Here is a 22,862-nt window from a genome sequence, read left to right as displayed (position 1 = left end):
CCTCTTAGTCTCTTAGTATCACAATGGAATGATGAGAAAACAAAAAAACAACAAAAACACGAGTCTTTGCAAAAATCTGGCATAGACTTCAGGGCAACGAAGGGAGGTGGAGCTTGACAGAAATGTCAACACAGTCCAACACCACGTCTCTCCTTGGCCAGCTGGGGCAGAGAGGGCGGCGGGTGGAATGGTGAGAAGGTACCCCTGGCACAGCTGTCCTGACGGCCACAGTTCCGCACGGTCCACCCGATTTCCTGGCACATCCCCGCCGTCTGGCCACAGGCTCCTCCGCCTGCTCCACACGCCTGGGTACCAGGAACCAGAGCTCCACCCTAAAGCCACGTCTGCCGATGGGCAGCAGAGAGTGTGGAGGAGGGCCTGGAGCAGGCTGCGCCGCGCTGGTGTGAGACTCCAAGGAGTGTCCGACTGTCTGGGGACAGCGTAGTGGCAGGTGGAGGTGGTGCGATGGTGGCAGCAGCAGGTGGTGTCCCTCAGAGTGAGCGGCCTAGAGCTTCACGGTGCCAGGTGGCAGGCTGTTGTTGCAGAGTCTGTAGTAGCGCAGGTCGTTGACTAGCCTGTGCACGTTCTGGGTGAACGAGGGCAGGTCCTGGAAGGCAGAGGCACAGCTGAGCCCGGTCCCTACAGGCCCTCTGTCCCACCCAACAGCCCCGTGACCCACTCACCCCAGCTACTCGACGGCTATTAGATTTCCTAAAGCCCAAAGTCTACTCATCCTTGCACTGTGTCAGCAGAGTCAGCGCAAGGCACTGTGGGAGAAGGCAGCCATGCCCATGAGCACTTCCACGCCACTGACCAGGTGCCAGATGCTGTTCCAAGCAATTCCCAGTTTTACTAACTTACTTCGTCCTCACTACTTCCACTACTGCAAAGATGAAGAAACAGGCATCGAGAGATTAACCTGCCCCAGGTTCCACACAGAAGGACAAGGGTCCACATGCAAATGCGAGAGGGCACTGCTGGCATATCCCCCCCCCCATGCCCACTCAGCACTCAGCGATGCTGGCCAAGTCCCCCGTCACGGGGCCCAGGTACGCGGCCACGCACCTGCACGAGCTGCTCCGAGCAGCCTGGATGTGGAGAGCCCCAAACGACGCAGCCAGAGAGCCCCTCTCGCTTTACAGCCCAAAGTCTACCATGTACTTTTGACCGGGATTACGGCATGCTGCTGTAGACTGAAACCGGAGTGAAGGAGTGCCTACAACATCCTGCCAGTAAGCTGGATCACAATCCTGGCTGGGGTGCCATCCCATCGTAACCCCACAAGGAGAAAGAGGGGAGCCCAGGGCAGAGGACCAGGCTCAGGAAACAGCTGACGACTCTCCCAGCTCTTCTCCAGCACTCACCATCTCTGGCCAGCCTCTACTCTGCTCTCAGAATTCAGCTCAAAGTCTTGTCATTAAGACAGAAGTGTTAGGTTCTTTCTGTCCAAAGCAAAGACTAGCGGAAAACTCAAGACTCGAGGAAGCAATGGGCGCAAAGGACCAGTTATCCACGTGACGCACAGCCTCCTCCCACCTGAGACCACAACAACTAGACAGCGTCTGCCTAGCAACCACGGCTAATCCTCTGAGCAGGGGCACAACAGAGTATTTCCGTGAAAACGGGAGGGAAGTGTACAAGAGAACTCACATTCATTACAAGACTAGACTTGCCTGACAATGAGCAGAGGCAGCACAGTGTGTTATGTGTCAGGCTGTTAACTGTTAACCAAAAGGTTAGCAGTTTGAATGCACCAACCTCTCTATGTAGGAAGATGGGCAGTCTCCTCCTACAAAGATTTATAGCCTCAGAAATTAAAAGAAGGTCAAGATGAGTCATCGTTGACTTGACGGGAGCAGGTCCGGTTTGTGGTGGGTTTTGTGGTGGAACTAAAGCCACTCAGAGCCATCTCCCACCAGGTGACTCCGGCCTATAAGATGAACCATGGCACCGTGAGGGATGTGCCCAGAAACAGAGAAGGCAGAAGGTGCAGGGAAACTGAGGACCCCAGGGCGGACATGGAGAGAGTGCTGACACTCCGACAAGACTGTTATCAGGATCAAATGACAATCCGTGTATGAAATTATAGAACAGAACGCTAGTCTGCTGTGTAAACACATTCACCTGAACCACAATAAAATGTGTAGGTTTTTTACAAAGTCATCTTAAAGAGACATAAGCCAGTAGCAGCCACTTCCTCAATTCCTCTCTCTCCTGAACCCAGGGAATGGCAGTCTCCCCTAATGACGACGTGAAAAGGTCCTCAAACAGCCTTTCAGCTACCTGTCCCACACCCCGGGAATGGCAGCCCACCCTTTACTGGTGTGGATGGTGTGAAGAGGTGCTCACACGCACCCCAGGAATGGCAGCTGCCCCTACAGTGTGGATGGTGTGAAGCGGTCTTCAAATGTGGCCTGTCTACCCTGACAAGAACCAACGCATTCACCCTCTGGAGGAGCCCAACCAGCCTTTAGGAGAAGGCAGAGAAAAGCCCCAGCAAAAGAAAAGTGACAATTATGGGTGCTGGGTATCACGGCTGTGCTCAGAAAAGGTGCTTTGGCACAAGGTGCCCGTCCCTCAAAGATAAGTGAAACCATCTGTGGATGAGGTGATATGTAACTTATGGTTATTAATTAGTGTATCGTTATAATGTCATGGCTACTGCTGCTCTGAAAAGCCCTTCTCATTCTCTCTACCTCAGAGCCTTTAGTTATCTCACTATATGCTGCCCAACTGTAGGTGTTATCCCAATACAACTCCTTTTCTTGGGTGGGAGGAAAATGTGCAACAATGAATGAATAAAAACCCAAACTTTCAATGAAATCACAGTTTTAAAAAAATGAAAAATAAAAAACCAAGCAATTCCTTTTCTTTTTTTTAAAAAAAGGAAAGGTTGTCTCTTGCTAAAAGGCCTCAGCGACATGCAAGGTTGTTGAGGACATGTGGGCTCTGACACCTCTACACTCGGGCCCAGCTCCTGCTTCGGTCTCTTCCATATCCAAGTTCTGTCCCCACAGAGCTCCGTGTCTGGGCTCATGTATGAAATGGGCTTAGTGGTACCCCCACCTCACAAGGCTTAAGGAGCCAGGCTTGTAAAGGGCTTGGCACAGGGTGGCCCATAGAGGGCACTGTGTACCTGTCTTCCCCATGAAGGCAGGGAATGAAGTCTCAGCATCTGGCATCAAGACTGGGAGGTGGCAAGGCTCAACCACACTGTGAATGGACGAAGGGACGGTAGTGACTCCTTTACTTATTTCATCCTCAAGAAGATAAAGGAATTCATGTCTTCAATCAGGGGCTCTCAAACACCACACCAGAGTTTTTCCAGGGAAGGTGGACACAGGAGTCTGTTTATGTTCATATATATATATATATGTGTGTGTATATATATTTTAAACAATCATCTCAGACATTTCTGATGCACAACTAGATTTGGAAACAATTGATCTAAATCAAGAAACCGAGAGAAGATTCCATCATTTGACAATCTCCTTATTTTGCAATCTGGCCTCTAGGAAAAGAGGGAAAACTATCAAAGTAGTTGAAGTGAAGTTTTAAAAGTTTAGCAGAAAATAGCCCTGGGAAAGAAAGATGCAGGAGAACAGGAGCCGAAGCAGAAACTATCCTGCTATTTATTACAGATGAGAGAGGGAAGGTGCAGGGGCACATGAACACTCGGCAGTGAGTGCTGAAACTGGGACCAGTGACAAGGCGTTTATCAACAGAGATACACAAGAAGCAAGAGGTAAGTCACTGATGCCAAGAACAACGGACGTAGAAAGGTCAGAAGGTGAAAGAAGAAAACGACTTATTCCACAGGGAAAGTCACAAAAACCTACCAACCAAGGAGTGGAGGCATCCAGAAGGGCATGCAAAACAAGCCGAAGGAGGAGAGCTCCAAGAAGGGGCTGAGGGCAGGAGAAGCAGATACTCCAGGGCCATCCCCCCCAGCAACCCCACACATCCAAGGCCACCCCCCAACAAACTCCACACATCCAGGGCCAGCACCCCAGCATCCCACGTCCAGGGCCATAACCCTCAGCCCCCCTACATGTCCAGAACCATCCCCCCCATACATCCAGAGTCATTCTCACTCCAGCCTCCGACATATGCGAAGACATCCCCACTCCAGCCCCCACACATGCAGAGGCATCCCCACTCCAGCCCCCACATGTCCAGGGCCAGTCCTACTCTAGCCCACACACAAAGCAAGACACTGGCTGGACAGCTCGCCTCACCTCCACGAGGTGGGCAGCATGAAGCAGGAGCACGAGAGCACATGCAGCCCACGCCAACAACACTGGGAAACACGTTCCTCGAGTCTGGGGACCCCAGGGCAGCTCTTGGTGTCTGGCCCCATCTCTAACCATGGGGACCCAAACACCAATCATCTCAGAGCACCAGCAAGTCTGAATGTTTATGTGACGAGAGACAAAGGTGACGTCAACCATTCTCCAGTGCTGGCTCTCCACAAGTGATTAATAATAATTAATTATTACTATTAATTAATTGATGATGGTGGTGGCGGCGGTGGGAGGACTATGATCAGAGGTGTGCTCTGCCGAGTGGAGCAAGTGCAAAGAGGCTTAGACGACATTCTCTCCCCTCCCCTCCTGCACAAATCAGATGGACTATTAGGACCGGGAATTGAAGGCTGGGTCCAATGGCTGTGACTGTGGCACATGTGCTACAGACACCGAGACTGGAGGAACAGCACAGGCCCCTGCAGACACACATGGCGCCGCCGCCAGTTATCCAGACACACCGCATCAGCCCACAGGGAAGGTCCTCACACCCCCGAGCGAGCCTCCTGCTCACTGAGAACCCACACCTGCCCAACCTTCCTCCTGCCTCTTTCCGTTCTCACCCGATCCATCTTGAAATTCCGCCCCAGCACATTTTTCTGGTTGGCATCTACACCATCACAGCTGGACAGGAACTCCGGGAGGAAGGCCGCAAAGAAGCCATCAAAGTCGACGGAGGCCATGTTGTAAATGGCGATGCCGATCTCCTCCTGCAGAAGGTCGTGGGACTTGTGAACCAGGACCTGGAGCAGCACATTCACGAACTGGAACAGCATGGTGGTCCGGAAGATCTTCTGCACACAGAGACCCAGGTGAGAGATGCTGTGAGGGCCTACCCGCATCCCCGGGGCCCTCCCAGGCCATGCCGACTCAGCAGAGGAGCCTTCCCAAGAGCAACAGGGCTCTCACCTTGTGGTAGAGCTTCTGCTTGGCGTTGAGTGTCTCCAAGTAGAATAGATTCTGTTTAAATAGGTGGATGTCAGGCTGGAGAAAGGACTGTCCAAAAGCCTAAGAAATAAAACCACCGAATGAGGAACAGCACTGGCACACCCTTAAATCACGCTCCTCGTCTCCCTGTGCCACAGGCTGGGGTGAGGACCCACTGTCTAACTCTCTGGGCCTTTGGAGCACTCTGTTGGTCTTGGCTCCTTCACCTTCCCAACTCGAAAACCCTTTATTTTGGCCTCATCTTGCCTCTTGAGATAAATCTCTAGATCTTTCATGGGACCTGGCTTTGAAGCAAGAAGCTAACAACTTTAGTCAAATATCTCGGCAATCTTAGACGACACCAACATCTGCCTGTTCCCCTCAAGTCAACCAGTCTGCCCCCTCTAGAAATCACTCCTCTCCTTGGCAAACCACAAGTTCTTCGAGCTCTCGGGTAGTGGAACAAGGCATGTCAGTCTGCCACTAAGTCTTAAAAGCCATTTACAAGAGAGAAAAGGAGCAGACACTTAAATAATCTAAACTTAAGTCCAGATGGGGTGGTAGAGATGGAAGGTCAGCTAAGTGCTCAGGGAAATCCTAGGAGTAGCATGTGTTTTCCAAGAGAGGAAACTTCCACACGTGTGTGTGTGGGGTGTGTACATGCACTGGCGGGGGGCTCAGGGGTAGAAGAGGAGAAATCCCTCTGGCTTCCTGATGACGAAAAACAGAACACGCTTAGCCCTGATTAGAAAAGCTGTACAGCTGAAGGCAGACCCCCGGGAGGCCCGAGAGCAGCTACAGCTTCCTCAGCACGGCCGTCAGCTCGATGAAGTCAGCACCAAGGCTCTGCACTCACCCACGAGCTTCATCCCGTGTGACCTCAAAGTACGGAGGGCCGTCCTCAGGGTACAAACATCCGACTACAAACAACTCCTACCTGCCTTTTAAACCCAATCTGTCACGGTGGGGGAAGCAAAATGGGAGCAAATAAGTGGATGAACAAACCGAGGCTCCAAGAAGTTAATTCAGTTCAGATCCTAAGCAGAGCTGAATTTCAGACCTGGGACCACAGAACTTCAAAGACCAGTGTTTGTTATGGTGACAAGGTTAGAGAAAGTAGGACCATATGCCAGAGGAGCGAGCCAAGTGACCAAGAGGCCAACGGACCCAGAGGCTACACAGAACGAGGCTCATCTCGTCCCGGCTGCACTAGCCCTGACGTGTTACCTGCATGATGGCACTGAACTGGGGCTCATTCTCCATCTGCTCCTCAGCAATCCCCCTCTGGACACTGGCCAGGACACTGGACTTGAAGAAGTACCTCCAATTGTGATGGAGCGTCCGGAAAAGCAGCTCGAACAGCTCGGCCTTCACATCAGGGGAGGGACGCTGTGGAGACAGGCACAGAGCCTTCAACCCTTGTCTTCCTGCTGCCTAGGCCTGGGCCCAGCCACTCAGCCTGGGCGCTGCCACAAACAAGCCCAAGAGACGCCTGCAGCCGGCCAGGGTCAGCACTCCACCACACGCCCATCATTTTCTGCTGTGAACTACAGAGCCTCTCGAGGCAGCAGCTCAAACCAGGAATGCTTCAGCAGACGAGGCCCATGTCTGCAACAGAATGCAGGGGTCACGGCCAAGGGGGCCCTGTTCTGATGCAAGTGCTCAGCTTTTTAAGTGAGGTTAAAAGGCTTGTGAGTGGAAGAACAATTAGGAATATGGATTTTCTGTTCTCCAGGCAGCCATCTGACCTGTGTTGTCTGGGTTGTGCTGTTCCTTTTTCTGAGGTAAAAAAACATCTCAGGTATCTCAGTCTTACACAATCTCTGAAGCTACAAATTAGATGAAAATGACTTAAAAGCAGTTCTGTCCTCTCCAGAAGAGGAGTCTACACTTACAGAGCACTTAGGACGCACAGTTGAAGGAAGCCTCCAAGAGGAGGTCGAGCAATTCACTAATTACTCCCGGCCCGCTTCCTCTGTGACTGGCAGCTAGGACTCCAGGAGGAGAGGTCAAGAGAAAGAGGAAGGGCTTGGCAATATTTTCTAACCTAACCAAAACTATGTCCAAATCACTGGAGAGTAGACGGCTTCTATTATCCCTGATGTCTCTACAGAACTGAAAATTAAAAGTCCCTCACTAATTCAACTCAACCTTGATTAAATGGAAATAGAGTCCAGAGGTCACATGCTTCCACAGCAGGGATCCTTCCTAAACTAAAACACTGGGAGTTCTGTTTGAATGGCTCTGAGAAGGTGCCTTACCATCTCTGTACCTATGAAGATTTTTAAGAAGCCTCAGGGACACCATGATTTAGTGCTTAACTACTAAACAAAAGGCTGGTGATAGGAACCTATCCGGTCCCTTCCAAGAGAAAGACCTGGAGATGAGTTTCCGAGCCGACTACACAAAGGGAGCTCAGTGCAGGGCTGCTGTGGGGACCGACTCCACACCACCTGAGAGCAATGAAAGTTTGTAATAAAAAAAAATTTTATATTTGCAATAGATGGACATTTATATGGCTTCTAACTTTTCGCTACTATGAACACTTCTGCAAGGAGCATTTCTGGATCTCTGCTTTCACAACTTTGGGGCAGGTTTACATGGAAAAAGAAATTGCCAGGAGATGTGCTGGTTCTAAGATGCTCTGGTGGGGAGTCAATCACACATACCACTGCTGACCAAAGGACTGCATCGAGGGCTCCCGAACCCCCAGAGGCCCCGTGGGAGAAACACAGGCTGTCTCCTCACACTGAGGCTGACAGTCAAGACACCCAGGAAGGGTCACTGGGAGCCGAAATCAACAGCAGTGAGAGGGCCTTCTCTAGCTGGTGTTAGGGTTTGGAGTGGGGGAGCAGCACGCAGCTTCCACAGGAGCTGGACCACTCAGCATTCCCATCAGCACCAGACACAAAAGACACAAAGACAAAACCCCACTGTCTCAGAGCAGATTCTGATCAGAGTGACCATATCCTCACTAACGGGTGCTATTTTCTGAGCTCTTTAACTGTCTCCCTGTAACGATACAAGTGGGAGTAAGATGAGCTTCCAGCTTTTCAAAGAGCTCTGGTGCCCAGTGGGGAAGGAGTTGTGCTGCTAATCCCACGGCAGGCAGAGTGAACCCACTAGCTACTCTGAGGGAGAAAGATGGGCAGTGTCCACTTCTGCAATCTACGGCCTCTGAAAACCCAGTGGAAGGTCAGCTATGAGTCAGTTTTAACTCCGTGGCACATAACAACATCTTTAAAAAATGCAATTTTAGAGAATTTGTTAGCAATTAACAAGTTAACCGTAGAACACACTGTGTTTTCTGGATATTTCACTCCCTCCCCAGTCACGGAAAGGGAGGCAGTCCCTTAGCCCCACTTACCTCAGCAATGATGGGGTACACCTGCTCCATGCACAGGGAGATGATGTTGGGGAGGAAGGGCTTGAACACCTGGACAGGTTCCTGAACCACCACCTGCAGGATCTTCAGGAACTTCTCCACCACACGACAGCCCGTGCTGCCCTCATGGAGGATGCTCTCGGCCAACTGCTCTCTACAGACAGGAGGAGAGCACACCATTCACTGTCCGGAATGGAACTGGACGTGTCACCTAGGTTAGGCCAGGATGCTCAGAGGTTTGGTGGTTAAGTAATGATCTAACAGCTGTAAGGGATTAGGGTGAGAGACAGCACTGCTAACTCAGGTCATAGCCCTAAGCTGATGTAAAGGGAACTTCCCTGGGGTGTGATGTGCACATAGAAGACAGAAGTGAGCAGAGGAAGGACCCGACCACCACCAAGAAAGCAAGACAGCAGCATAGCACGTACCTTGGGCTCTGGGTTTCTGTGCTAAGAAGCTATTAGACCTAAGGGGAGATTGATGTCAAAACACACAGGGATATCAAGGGATTCTGGGCTCATAGACGTTAAAAGGAGCCAAGGACTTTCCCCTACAGTCAAAAGACAGAGACACTGGTGCTCTAGATTTTGGACTTCTAGTCTCCTACAATGTGTTTGGTAAAGCCATTCACTTGTAGTATTGATAGAGGAGCACTAAGTAACAAAGACAGTAACAAAGGAGGTGTCGGCACAGGGACAAGAAGAGACACCAATGTGGTGGTGAGTGAAGAAGAGATGCAAACAGCCATACGTCTCAAACAGGTCCACGACATTCCCCGGAACTCTGCTTACCTGGTAAACATATTGAGGAAAGTCTGTATAATCTGTTCGGTGAAAGGCACGCCCATCTGTACTCTAAGGCCTCGAAACAGAGTGAGGAAGAAGCTCAGCATCTCATCAGTCACGTCTAAGTAAAGGGATGAAGTGAAAGAACAAAAGTATGCACACAGGGATAAACAGGATCCCGCGTCTCTATCAATTCTCCTTTGCAATCTGCACTACCCGTCTCTCAGGCCTCCAAATAGAAGACATTTTGCCCATACCATTTGAACCAACAACGGAAAGCAGAAAATGAATAAGGATCGGCTGAGAAACCACTCTGGTACAATGAACTTCTGCCTGATGGCCTGCTATAAAGAAATGAAGGCTGCCTGGAAGCCGACCTTCACTGCCCAACACCTGGCAATGTTCGGCATTTTCACTGCAGATGGATTATTTTGTGCTTACACTGATGAAACCATTCAAACGGGTCACCACCTGAGTGCCTGAGCCATTTCTCTCCATGACCAATAATCTCTGCAACTGGGTCAGAGGTTAAGTGGCTAAAAGTGGATAATGAGGGTCTGTTCAGGCTGCCTGGCCCTGGTCCATTAAATGGATTATTAAGTGAAGAAAACACTGGTTACAATTAGTGCAGGTGCACTTCCTAACCTTGGCAATCATCCTGTAGAGGAAGTTTTAGCTCCAATCGGACACATTCTGTTTATAAAAGGCAATCAGTGAATCGCTACAAACCTAGATGACCCTGATATTCCTCATAGGACAGACAAGACCTAAAGGTTCTTGTGAGCCAGGCAAGGACATCCACAGAGCTAGAAAGCTTTGAGCAGAGGCAGTGAGGGAAGCTCAGACACACACTTCCTTGCCATGTAAGTTAATAACACTTAACAGAAAGGCTCTTATTCCCCTTTTATATAACGCCCTCTTAGTCATGTCCATTTATGTCCCATACCGGAAGAAGGCAAAGACTTCAAGTCAGACATGGGGCAAGAGGTCTCATGTGACGGTGTGACAAGCCCAACATGAAACAGTGCAGAATGTTTCCAGGGGCCCTGGCCCCAGAGCCCCTGTGAGCCCTTCTGCTGTTAGGGCTGAGTTCCCTTCACTGCAGCCCTGAACCTACAGACGTGAGCAGTGACGTGGGCTCCAGCTAGCACCAACCCTGGGGAGGCCTCGGAGCTGGCCCTACCTGACTGATGGATGAAAGCTGGGAAGAGGACCAGGGAGACCTGGACAGACTCCTGCAGCGACTGGTAGCAGATCTGCCGGGACTTGGTGGACTCCCCAGAGATATTCTCCACAATATCTTCTAAGACACCCAGTGTCTGGTGGATGATCACTTTGGCTGCAAATCAAGATTAAGGTGCCTGTTACGACTCATCTGAGGATGATGGGCATAAAGAAATACGGCAAGTGGGAGGAAATTTGCAAAGGTATTAGGACAATCACACAGAAGTCACGGAAAGGCAACATAAAGTCTCAAGATTAAGTTATAAATCCTTCCCCATCCTTCTCTCCTTCCACATAATTTTGTTTCTTTTTTGTTACCGCCAGGACTGCAGTTCCCTGCCTGCTAACTTTTATACCCTCTACTCTGTCTCCATCCACCTGAAACAAGTCCACAGAGGGGAAAAAAAACCGATCAAAATTACTCTCAGGTTAGATGTCTTAGACTTATGACTATAATACAGTGAACAAATAGATGATCAAGTATGTGTTACAAGGTGATTACCACAGATAAGAATGGGTAAATGCAAATGAAAATTTTCCCTTTAATTCTAGATAGGACTCTAGCTTGGACAACAAATGGTGCTATGTTTGGAAAAGAAATTGCCTGCTTAGCTCTTAGACCTGTAGTCAGACAATCTATACGGTAGTTTTCAGTACGTCATATGCTATCAAGCTGTTATTCTCTCACATCTATGAGCAAGGTGAGGATTCCAACACTGATAAAGGAGTTCTTTACGAATCCCATCCAGCACGTTGGGAAAACAGAAGCAGGGCAGACCAACAAGGCAGCAGTCTGAGGAAAACAGGTAAGCCCTGGGATCAGAGAATCCTGTTAGGATCTCTACAAGGTCACTAGTACAAGGTCACTAGATGGCTCCATGACTAGCAGCAGGATCCTTATCTGTACACTGAGAGAGCCACCAGCAACATCTGCAGGGCTGCTGTCAAGATTAGAGACAAGGCTGAGAAGGAATCTAGCAAAGTACCTGCTATGAGTGGCCAGGTCAGTGAAGGTCTCAGAAGCAGGTCTAATGGAGTTTCTTTTCCTTTGAGACTTTGGGCTTCCCACCAGCTTCCCCAAGGCGACTTCCAAGCTCAAGCTGAGCTTAACACACTTAACCCTGACTGACCTTCCCTGGTCAAACAGCCCCATGGAGAGTTCTGCCTGCCATGAAGCAGCATGCTGGACTGCCCTGGCCCTCAGAGCTCCCCAGTGCCTGTCCGGTTAAGCCGCTTCTAAGGAAGTGCATAAGAGAAAGAACTTCGGAAGGAATGAACCCTGGATCGCCTCCTGGCGCTGCTGGACAGATACTGAGTCATCTTCTGGTACAAAAACGCTGACATCACCACGTAAGCTCACAAAGCTAAGCCTGAGGTAAACAACAGCTTCCTGCAGGCCCTGTCCACAGTCACACAGGGAAAGGCGACAAGCACAACCATACTGCTGAGCCAATCACTGACAGCTTGCACACACATGGACTTTAACCAAGCCAGGAAAATATGGGAGACAGCCGCTTCTCAAGAATATAGAGGCACATGTAAAATAGCTTCAAAAAAGCTAGCAGACTCAAGAGATTAAAAATCCAATCTCCTCAATTTAAGAAAATGGAAACAAAGAACTAAGCAAGTCACTTACCAAGATGTACAAGTGAGAATGTGACAGCACTGAATGAACATACATAACAAGAGAATGGAAACATAAATCATGGTGTTATGATAGGATGTTATAAAATCATTAAACAGAAAAAAAAACAATGCTTTTAAGGAAGAGGCAAAGAGGTACCACGGTTAAGCAAAGGATCTGGAGCCATTCTGCTTAAATGACACTCCTGAGCCCTTCTCTGTCCCTAGGATCCTAGGCAACTCAGCTTGTGAAGTCTTGGGGGGGAAGCCATTTTTACAATGGACAGAATGGCAGATACTGCCCAGAAGAAGTGACGGAATTGAGCTTCACCAATAATGGACAAACAGAAACAAGACTGTAGGAAGCACAAACCACTCCCCACATGCCATATGGCCCAAAAAGTACGCAACCCGAGTATAACCAGAAGGAAAAGAATGTGACAAACTCAGACAGTAGGGGACAGTGCTCAAGAAAACGGGTCTGGGCCCTTTAAAGGTGTCAGTATGACAGAAGACAGAAAATGGACTACTGGTGGCCTAGTGGGTAGGGAGTGGCACCGACAACCCAAAGGCAGGGAGTACAGAACCCCCAGCTACTCCTTGGGAGAATGACGCACAGTCTTCCTCCTGTGTAGTTTACAGCTTCTGAGAACCTGCTGGAGGGTCAGCTGTGGGTATGTTCCAAGTCTACAGAAACAGTCTAAGGCTTCGGGTGTTTCCACACACCCGCCCCATATTAAAGGAGAGTAAAGAGATAAGACAGCCAAATATAAAATTTTGGCTTGTAGCCTAGGTTTTTAAAAGGAAAAAAAACCACACACAAGAAACACCCTGTATTTTACTATCAACTGGGAAATTGTGAATGTGGTCCATATGTTCAATGACAGTATTACAACAATGTTAAACATCTTAGTTGTGTTAACAGTACCTTGGTTGCATCAGAAAATATGCTGTTTTCCCACATAGAGACATGTGTTACGTATTCCAGGGTGAAGTGTCAAAGCCTGTAACTGTAAATGGCTTGGAGTAAAAGCAGAATGCGTGCGTGTGCAGGAGTGAGGACGGGCAGATCCCACTTTTTATTCTTTCACAATCACGTAGGTTTGAAGACATTTCAAAGCATAAAGTGGGGATAGTAAAAAGGAACGTTCCAAGTGTATGGCATAACAATAATTAGGCACACTTCACAGAGAAACACTCACTGTCGTCAAGTCCATTCTGACTCGTGCTGACGCTACAGGCAGAGGAGAGCTGCCCCGGGCAACGTGTACGTCTGGAGGAAGACTAAACGAGTAACGTCTACTGGGTCCTCAGCCCAGCGCTGGGGACAGGGTAAACACTATAAAAATGCTAACTATGTAAATCTTAAATAATATTCACTGCAGAAATCACTGATGCTTCCAGCCAGTACTTTCAGGAAATGAAAGCATCATACTCACCCACCACACTGAAGCGAGCCGTGGCCGTGTACTCCGTTCCAGCCAACAAAATGCGAGTTAAAGTGGTAAACATCACTTCTAGCCAAAGTTTGCTACACAATCCTCCCTTCCTGGGACCTCAGGGATCATGTAAACACTCGCTCAAACGCTGTCTTCAGAGCCTGAGCCCTGAGGAACTACAATGAGCAGAACTAACGCTGGGCATGAGGAAGGAACAATTCATTTCTGTACTAAACCATGAAAATCTTTGGAGCTACTTGTTACCACATAGCATAACCTAGCCTGTACTGACTGACATAATTATCACAGAAGGAAAGAAGACCTGCGCATAACACACAATTCCCCAATAGCCATGTGACTTGTCCTAGTAAATTTTCCTAATCTTTTCATGCAGTTTCCTCACAGATAAAAACCGTAATTAAAAGTATCTAAAATTCCTCGGACTGATCTAAGATTTTAAATGAATTAGCCAAGCAGTTGCTACTGAGTTTACTCTGAAAGTAAAACACTAAGAACCAAGATGAGACAAATACCAGGCTCTGAAGACTGATGCGACTCTTTCAGAGACTCTGAAATATTTATATTTAAGAAACATTGAAGATAATTTCCTAAGTCAAAAGCCAGAGTTCTTAAAATTCCTTCTTCCTAGTTTACAGAGACGAATGGTTTTGTTTCCATGTCTATCTGAAATGGATCACTAACCCGAGGAGGATGTGTTTCACTGCTCAGAGGCACCATCCAGTGTCTTCTATAGACTGTTCCCCACCCTTTGTGACTACTCTTGTCACGATACTCACTGTCATCCAGTGGCACCTTTCTCTGTGGAGTGACAGCATCGGGCTTCAGGTTGCGATAGTCTCTGGAGAGTGCGGAGATGAGGCTGGCGTGGTTGATGGAGCGCACAGGCCACTGCTGTTCATTCTCAGGGAGGTTTGGCCATGGAAGCAGCAGGATATTAGAGAGAGCTCGGCACACCAACACCTGAGCCTGGAGGGGACCAGGGATGGCATCATGCATCAAGGACAGCAGAGAGCAGAGCAGCCCCACCTTACGGCCTCTGGCACCCACTGTGCACTCTGTGCATCCAAATGCGTTTTGGATAATTCAAGCCTGGGGCTCTGGTTCCAACTCTAAATCAGCACAGGAAGGGAAAACAGAGGCACTCTTCCCCTCTGATGCCTGAAGCACTCCTGACAGACAAAATCACACTGCAGATGTTCAGTCTAACTTGTCCCTCAGCTACAAGGCTTTCAGGGAAATCTCTTCTCCTCAATTTGCCTTTGGCTTCCGGTCAGCAGCACCACATCCCCAAAGGACTGTGCTGACTCCTCACCTGGCTCCTGTCTGTCTGCTTCCAAATATTCAGCCTCCTAGGATAATTCCAAGAGAAATGCACCTCTGGAGTCTCTAAACTCCAGTAAAGCAAACAACAACATGATCTCTGGATCATCTCAAACCACAACCACTACAAGAGGATCCCACGATGCTGGCCACACTTCCAGCTCTCCAAGGCCACTGAGAGGCACCTCTCTTGCGGAACCAGTCCATGTCTGACTGTTCCAAAGGTAAAACCTGGCTGACTACTTGACTTTGGAAGGACTGACAAAAGCTCAAGGAGGCTGCATCAGTGTCACCAATCTAAGAAACCTGGACGTGCAGGCCTGTCCTGGAAGCTCTGAGTGCTCTGGGGCCCCGTGGGCTTGAGTAACAACAGCTCTGAGGATGCTGGGATAGCCGGGGCCTCACCTTGTCGACCAGCCGCTGGGCAGAGGCGTCAGTGATTCTGTTGAACACCTTCTGGACTGCGGGGATGCTGATCAGAAAGACTGGCCGCACGGTGGTGGCGAGAGAGACGAGTAAGTGGCAGGCAGACAGGAGCAACTTGTCTTGGACCTGGGAGGGAAGAGGACGTGTCAGTTCCCTGCATCCCCGAGACAGTGGTAACAGAAGAGCTTGGAAAATGAGCCCTTCTCAAAAGCGCAAACAGCTTAGTATGGTTCATAGCTACCAAATTATACCACTTCAGCAATATCCAAATAAATCTTTGCTATGCTGACTCTGAGCAGCACGATTCTCAATTTTGTTTATTGTGTCCACAGCTTCTGCCCTCAGTCAGTATTACCACCTCCAGTTTACACCCGGTCACAGCCATTGGGATGTTTGAACTCAGCCACTTCAACCCTACAGTGGCTCCCTATCAGCTATGAAAACACATGGCAAGCTCCCGACCTGCAATTCAAAGTCCTCCCCCTTCCAACAACTTAGGATTCTTCACCTCGCTTCTCTTATTCCAACAGAGGCAGGATTTCTCTTAAGTTCCTCCTCCCATCTCTATCAATTAAGCAATCCTTCATCTCAATGTGCCTAGCAAAAAACTGGATCATGCACTTTCCTAACACCTTCAAATCAGTAGAAGAGATGGACCGTCATAAACACTGTCCACCAAAACAGCAGTGGGCCACGTAAAAGCACTGAGGAAAGAAACAGTCCTTTCACTTCCTTGAGTCCCCAAAGCCTTTGCTGTTTCAATACCTTGGAGCTGATCAGAGGTGTGATTGCATCCATGGTAGTGGAGATCAGGGACACAAACTGTTGTGTGTTCTGCCGATGAACTTCACTGTAGTACTGGGCTAACCAGTGAGAATAAGCCTGGAGAGCCGCCAACGACTGAGCATGTCTGTGAGGAGGAAAGAAGATGCAAACGTTGACATGGGCTAGCAGTAAGCCCATTTCCACATGAGCTAAGAATGCCTTTCTCTGTGTGTGGATAGTTTCAGAACACGTGGGACAGGGTGGAAGTCATTTACGTGCACACAGAGGACCCCAAAATGACAAGACTCATCACCTCAATATTGTCACCAATGGTGACAATACAGTGGGCAGTCAGCAAAGGTATACTGTTTCTGTGGAACCTTTCTGTGAAACATACATTCACCAGAAAGGATGTAGAGACTAGAAAAACAGCATCAAAGACTAAACAACAATGTGTCGACAGAGCAGGGTACAGCCAGCCACCAGATATAAAACCAAATCCCCTACCACCAGGACAACCTCGACACCTAGTGACCCTCTCCCAGACTTCCAAGGCTGCAAATCCTCATGGGGGAGCTTTCCCTGCCTCTAGCACTTTTCAAAATCACTACAGATATGTGAATTTTTTTTCCATGTGGTAGGCTAAACCCCTCACTCTTTCCACTGCCTTCAATTTACTGTGTTGACTATATACTCAGAATGTTGAGCATAACCAATTCCACAGCTTCGGCATGCACAATTCTGCATTTACATCAAGGGTATTCTTTCAAATAGGTAATCTTTCACCTCTTTCTTCCTCAATAACAGACTCACTGTCCCATAAATCTCTGATAGAATCTCTCCAGTTGTCAATATGATCTCATATAGCAGGCTCTTAAACAGCACAATGCCCAAGGCACAAATTCTTTACTAGTTAAAGTTATGCTATTTTTTGGCTTAAATGTTTAAAGATTATCTCATGGTATGCAGTTCAGAGACTCACAGAGCCTCAAGGGCTCTCAAGAAGAATTGAAATGGTTCTGGATTTTCCCCCCTTTGATCAGAACTCTTTTTTGAAAGGGAGCTGAGTGGAAATTTACAGCCAATTCATTTACTGTTCATTAATTTATCCACGCTTTGTTTCCTGACACTGGCTGCAGTCCCCTCTTCCATTCCCTCCAGAGTGTCCTCTTTTCCTGCCCCTCCCTGCCTTCTGAGGTTTGTTGGGGGTAAACGTTACCCTTCTGGTCTCATATGGTTGGTTGGCCTTCGGAACACCTTCCTCCTGGGCAGTATTATTTATCAATTAAATTGAAAGATTTAAGGTCTGACCTTAAAAGGTCAGTCAGCGGCTCTCTCAAATGCGTGTGCATACCCGCAGCTCCCCCCAACACACACACTCCAGCGAAACTGTCTAGACTTTCAGACTATAGGAAACAATTATATTTCTTGTGACTCATGATTAGTTAGGCCTCAAAACCAAGAAAACCTCACAACAACATAAAAAGATACTCCTCAGAATTACTGGCAAATTCTGAATATGGACCATGTATCAGGTATTATATCTATTACATGTTTTCAGTGTGGCAGTAAAATTGTGGTTATATAAGAGAAGAGTTATGTTACTTAGAACCTAAGCTGAGGGACTTATAAGGAAATTGGCATGTAATCTACAAAATATTTTCAAAGACCTCAGCATGTGTGTACACAGAAAGAAAAAAAAAAGCAAATGTGATAAAATGCTGCTAACTGGTGACTCCAGAGGAAAGGGATAAGCATTATAAGTACTTAGGCATTCACCTTTTTGGCTTGAACGTTTTCAAAATAAGCAACTGAATTAAAAGTATCAAGTATTCAAAATTTTTAAAATATAGATATTAGGAGTTTGAAATGCACAGTGTTCAAGTACCTCATTGCATTTAGAATCTAGTGCTCATTTTCTCTTTTACTTAAGTTTGGAAGTGATAAAATTAAAGTAATATCCCCATAAGAAAATGTAAAACCAAATAAATTAAAAAAAATATTAAAAAAAAAAGAAAATGTAAAACCATTCAGGTCAATAGAATCTTTTTCGATCATTTATCTAATCTCGAGCTTAAGAATATTCTAGAGTGAATGTCAGCAAATGTTTTCTGTTGAGACAGCAGAGAGAATATACATAAATAAAATACTGGGCCTTGTAGGCTATAGGTTTCTGTCCCTACTGTTCAGTTCTGGCAGTGTAGTGCAAAAAACCAACAACAGATAATACATAAATGAATTTACTGTGTTCCAACAAAAATTTACAAAAGTAGGGAGCAAGCCAGATATGGTAGAGGCTATAGCTCGCCAATCACTGTGCCGCTTTAGAGGAAGCCTTCTGGGGAATGTAGTCTCCAGACTCAACCCATTCTCCTGCCGTCTCTTGATCCTTTCCTAATGGTTTCCAATTGTCTCCAGAGGTTCTCAGAGTGTAGTCCTAGATGATCGCTTTAAAATAACTGACGTTCTCGTTCAATACACTAATATCATAGTCTAATAATCATCCTGCTATGCTGTAAATCTCTGAGGGAACGTGCTCCTTAAGGAATTCTGTACCCGACAGTTTCAGTCTCTGGTGTATGGGACAAGATTCACAAAATCCAATCACTTTACAGTGTATATCTCAACATGCCTATCCAGCCTTCTCTCCCACCATACAAATGTATCACCGCTTCTCTAAATGTGTGACTTTGCAAGACTTCTGTGCTTCAGTTCCTTCCTGGAATACCTACTCAATACACCCTCCACCTCCAGCTCTCACAGGCTCAACCATCCCCACCCTTTGACAAATAACAATCTTTTTCTCTTCCTGGGTGTGTAGTTGAGAGCTTTCTCCCCTTAATGGTAGCCACTCATGTGCCTGCTAATTTTCACAAAACTCAGGGAAGCACACAAGGTCTTTCTAGAGACTGCATAAGGCACCGAACTCTATACTTACACATCAATGAGGTCAGGTTTCAGTACTGACGGCACAGCTGTCTCAATGTTGTACAATTTTATCTGAGACCCATACAGAGTAACTTTTACCAATCTGTAGGCAAAGAAGCAGATCAGAAGAACATTCAGTTAATGGACTAAGAAGGACAAGGAACTGATAAAGACCCAAGGACATAGCAGAAATTACTTTTTCATGAACAGAATCAAGACCAGAGCTTCCATTTATCTCTAAGAGATAATCTAAGACGTGCCTAAATATTATATAAGGATATCAATTAAAGGATTACTATGTCAAAGATTTTTAAAATAATATAAGCATTCAACACAGAGAAATAAAAATGTAAGAGTGACAACAAAAAAACATGGTTAGAAGAATATTTAACAACTAATATTTAAAAAACTTGAAGCAAGAAAAGGCTGTTAAGAAAAAAATATGTTGTGTACTGTTGAGTCAGAAATGACTCATAGCTGCCCCTCCAGCAGATTTTCAGAGGCTATAAATCGTACGGGAGGAGAATGTCCATCTTTCTCTTGTGGAGCAGCTGGTGAAATTCTTATTACCTGTCTGAGGGCTGACAGTACAATTTCTTACCATCAGGCCAACAGCTCTCATAGTAAATACATATTGTGTGTGTATATATATATATAAAATACATCCCAATTTTGTTATAAAAATGTTTGTCTGATAACAGATGAAGAAAAAACAAAAAGGCTGGAGCAATGTCCACAAGCTTGCCTGCTGGTTATGACCTCATAGGATGGAGTGAGTAAATTAGAAATGATTTGTCCTCCCAGCCATCCCAACCCCTGCCTACTTTCTAGTATTTTTAAATTGTCTACAAAGGCAGACCTACTTCCATTAGGCTGATTCTGACTCAAAGAGATCCTCCATCAGGTTTCTAAGACTATTATAAATCTTTACTGGAATAAACAGTTTATGTTCCTACCTCAGCAGCTGGAGTCAAACCTTTAGGTTAGCTGCCTGTTACATTAGACACAGTATCACCAGGACTTTTCAACTGTCTCTGGTAATAAATGAATAGACACAAATTGTACCACTTAGGGGGAGTTCCGCTAGTACTAACTCAGAAGTGGCACCTCTCTAGTGGGCTGGCATTCAACAGCGGTTCCACAGAAGAAGGGTAATCTCTTCCCAGATGATTTATAGTCTCGGAATACTTGTTAGAGGGTCAGCTATGAGTTGGATGACTTGACAGCAGTGAGTTAAAGGTTGATTTTGATTGTCTGAGGTTTTTTTAGTTATAAATAAGGAACACATAAGATTTTTTTTAACAAAAAAACCTACTCTTTTGACAATGAATCCTCCAATAAAATCTGTAATAATCAAGTCATCTTAGCTTTTATTTAAAAGCATATCTAGATATTTTGAATAGATATATAACATATTGAAAATGTTTGTATAATGTAGGTGCTAGCTAAATGGGTTTTTCCTATACAATTCTTTGAACTTTTCTTGATGAAACTACTAGGGGTGGGAAGCAATAAATGTTTCTACAATGAATTCTTTTTAAACTTCTAGCACAATCTTTCCAAAGCAAGCTGCTGAGCTTACCCGTTACTCAGGGTTCCCCATGCACAAATGAGCATTAAACTCAATTACTAATCACTCCACTGGGAAATGGAAACATCTCAAGTCTCCTTAGGACAGAAAATTATTCCTTTCTGACTTTGCCCATTTCACTCGGTGCCTGCTCTGTCAGGAAACCGAGGCTCTGGATTCCAGGGAAGACAGTGCCTTGTGCCTTCAGTCCAACAAATGGAGATTCCCAATTCTTGCTGAACCCAAAAACCAACTGGAATGCTTTGTTATCAATGCAAACTCCCTGGAGCTACCCCATGTCTGACCACAGAGTGAGGAGGAGTCTGGAAGTCTGCACCCCTGAAAAGCACGCAGAGGACCCTGCTGCATGTGCACCACATTCTCTAAAGTGTTCTTCACAGTGGGGAGACAAAGGAGAACTTTATTCTGAGTAGAAAATCAGTCACAAATTACTTAGGGTTGGTGAGCAATGAGAAAAATGTGCTTCCAGTTAATCAAGAAAAGAGAGTGAAAGAACCAAAGATTCTGAATTTCAGACTCAGGAGGGTAAGTGGGTTGTGATAGCTAAGAATCAAAACTGTTATCTCAAGAAGAAATATACCTATGTTCTACTAAGAATGGACTTCTAAATATATCTTTGAATAAAAATCTTTATATTCACCTATTGAATATTATGTAACCTTAAGTAAAAACACTGCTAGTCCCAGTGGCTAAGATCATGTAGCTTATCAAAATAAATCTCTCAAACTTAATTCTAAATGAAGATAGAACAGCAAAATGTAAATACTGACTCTATAAACCTAAACAACACAGAAAGGTATGTGAACTCAGTTCACCATCTTTGAGTCAGAATTCACTCGTACCTAAGAGCAGCCATTGGATTTGTACCACGTGCCTTTAAGTCGGCAACACAATTCCTTATCCACTAGGCCACCAGAGCTCCCACAGTGAAAGATGTGTAAGAACTTATAAAACAATGTCAAGATCTCTGATAAATCATTTCACTGCAAAACTGAGACGATTAATATGTTGCTTAATAAAGAATAAATTAAAACAGAGGATATTTTATCTACGAATTTCCCACAGAAGACATGTCCTACTGCATATGGAATGGGAAAAGGTCCACCATAGAAACAATAGGAAAACCATACTCCTGAAGTAGAAACACTAGTTTGGAAAGAGCATCTGAAATCAGGAAATTTGTTAAAGCCCATTTCAAGCTGTGTGGCCTGACTGGAGATACTAACAACTCCGAGCCACAATTTCCTCAATGACAAAACCATCTCTCAAAGTATAAAATAAATACACACAAAAATGTCTTTGAAAACTTTAAAATCCTGTTATACTCCTTTTTGTTTTTCACTCACTTTTCTTTTATAATGATTTGCTTACAAAGTTTGTACACACTGTGTTTCACACTATTCTTCATTCTATTGTGCTTCATACAAGCGTTCTCATGCATTATGTTTTATAAAAGTAATCACCATTGGACCTTGCCCATCATTAATTACCGTGTCTTTTTACCTGGATTTTCCCCTATTTCTTTCCCCTCCTCCCTCCAGCCTCCAAACTGTGCAACCCTATTAACCTCGCTTTAAAAGAACTCTTAGTTATCTAAAGGTAAGATGTAACAGTTAAAGAAAAGTATGATATGCAACTAAGTGGGTCCTGGGGTTGGTGTCTCTGTGTATTATCTGTGACCAATAAAATCAAGTGCCTTGGCTTTGGGCTGGCTTAACAACCACACAATTGTCTAATAAACTCAATGGTTATCTTAAAATGGTCTGAACTTCCTACACTTAAATTTGAAATTTTTTTTCAATATAAATTTGAATTTTTTAAAAAATTATTTTCTGAGAATATACTTGGCAAAATACATACCAATTCAACAATTTCTATAGCTCCCACTCAGTTCTTGTGCTTATTAGCCATCTAACCCTCCTTTCTAAACTCTTCCTCCTTCTTTAACATACTTCTTTGTTTCCTAAAGTTCTGGACTAATCTTTCGAGCTGCTATTGTCACTTTGATGCCAAGAGATAGGTGCAAAAACACACAATGCTCCAGGCAGACAGCCATTCCAAGTGATGATATGCTATTGTTTGGTTTAAAAAAGGACCCGAGGTGGGATTTTTGGCCTAAGGCTT

At 46.0% G+C, this 22,862-nt stretch overlaps 1 protein-coding gene across 1 annotated transcript in view; it reads right to left on the bottom strand.

Moving 5' to 3' along the window:
• Positions 1-505: 505 nt before the first annotated feature.
• Positions 506-22,862, bottom strand: part of XPO6 (exportin 6) — a 119,581-nt gene continuing 97,224 nt past the window's right edge. Inside the window, exons 13-23 of the mRNA XM_006896629.1 lie at positions 19,158-19,250; positions 16,220-16,364; positions 15,434-15,580; positions 14,485-14,674; positions 10,585-10,740; positions 9,408-9,522; positions 8,599-8,770; positions 6,459-6,620; positions 5,214-5,312; positions 4,868-5,098; positions 506-607 (exon numbers count right to left, since the gene is read on the bottom strand). Coding sequence (XP_006896691.1) covers positions 506-607; positions 4,868-5,098; positions 5,214-5,312; positions 6,459-6,620; positions 8,599-8,770; positions 9,408-9,522; positions 10,585-10,740; positions 14,485-14,674; positions 15,434-15,580; positions 16,220-16,364; positions 19,158-19,250 — 1,612 coding nt within the window. The remainder of the gene's footprint in view (positions 608-4,867; positions 5,099-5,213; positions 5,313-6,458; positions 6,621-8,598; positions 8,771-9,407; positions 9,523-10,584; positions 10,741-14,484; positions 14,675-15,433; positions 15,581-16,219; positions 16,365-19,157; positions 19,251-22,862) is intronic.

This window comes from Elephantulus edwardii, unplaced genomic scaffold (genome assembly GCF_000299155.1).
Source record: "Elephantulus edwardii isolate Elephantulus edwardi_28Jun2011 unplaced genomic scaffold, EleEdw1.0 scaffold00186, whole genome shotgun sequence".
Taxonomy (NCBI): domain Eukaryota; kingdom Metazoa; phylum Chordata; class Mammalia; order Macroscelidea; family Macroscelididae; genus Elephantulus; species Elephantulus edwardii.
This window is presented reverse-complemented; position numbering and strand designations above follow the sequence as displayed.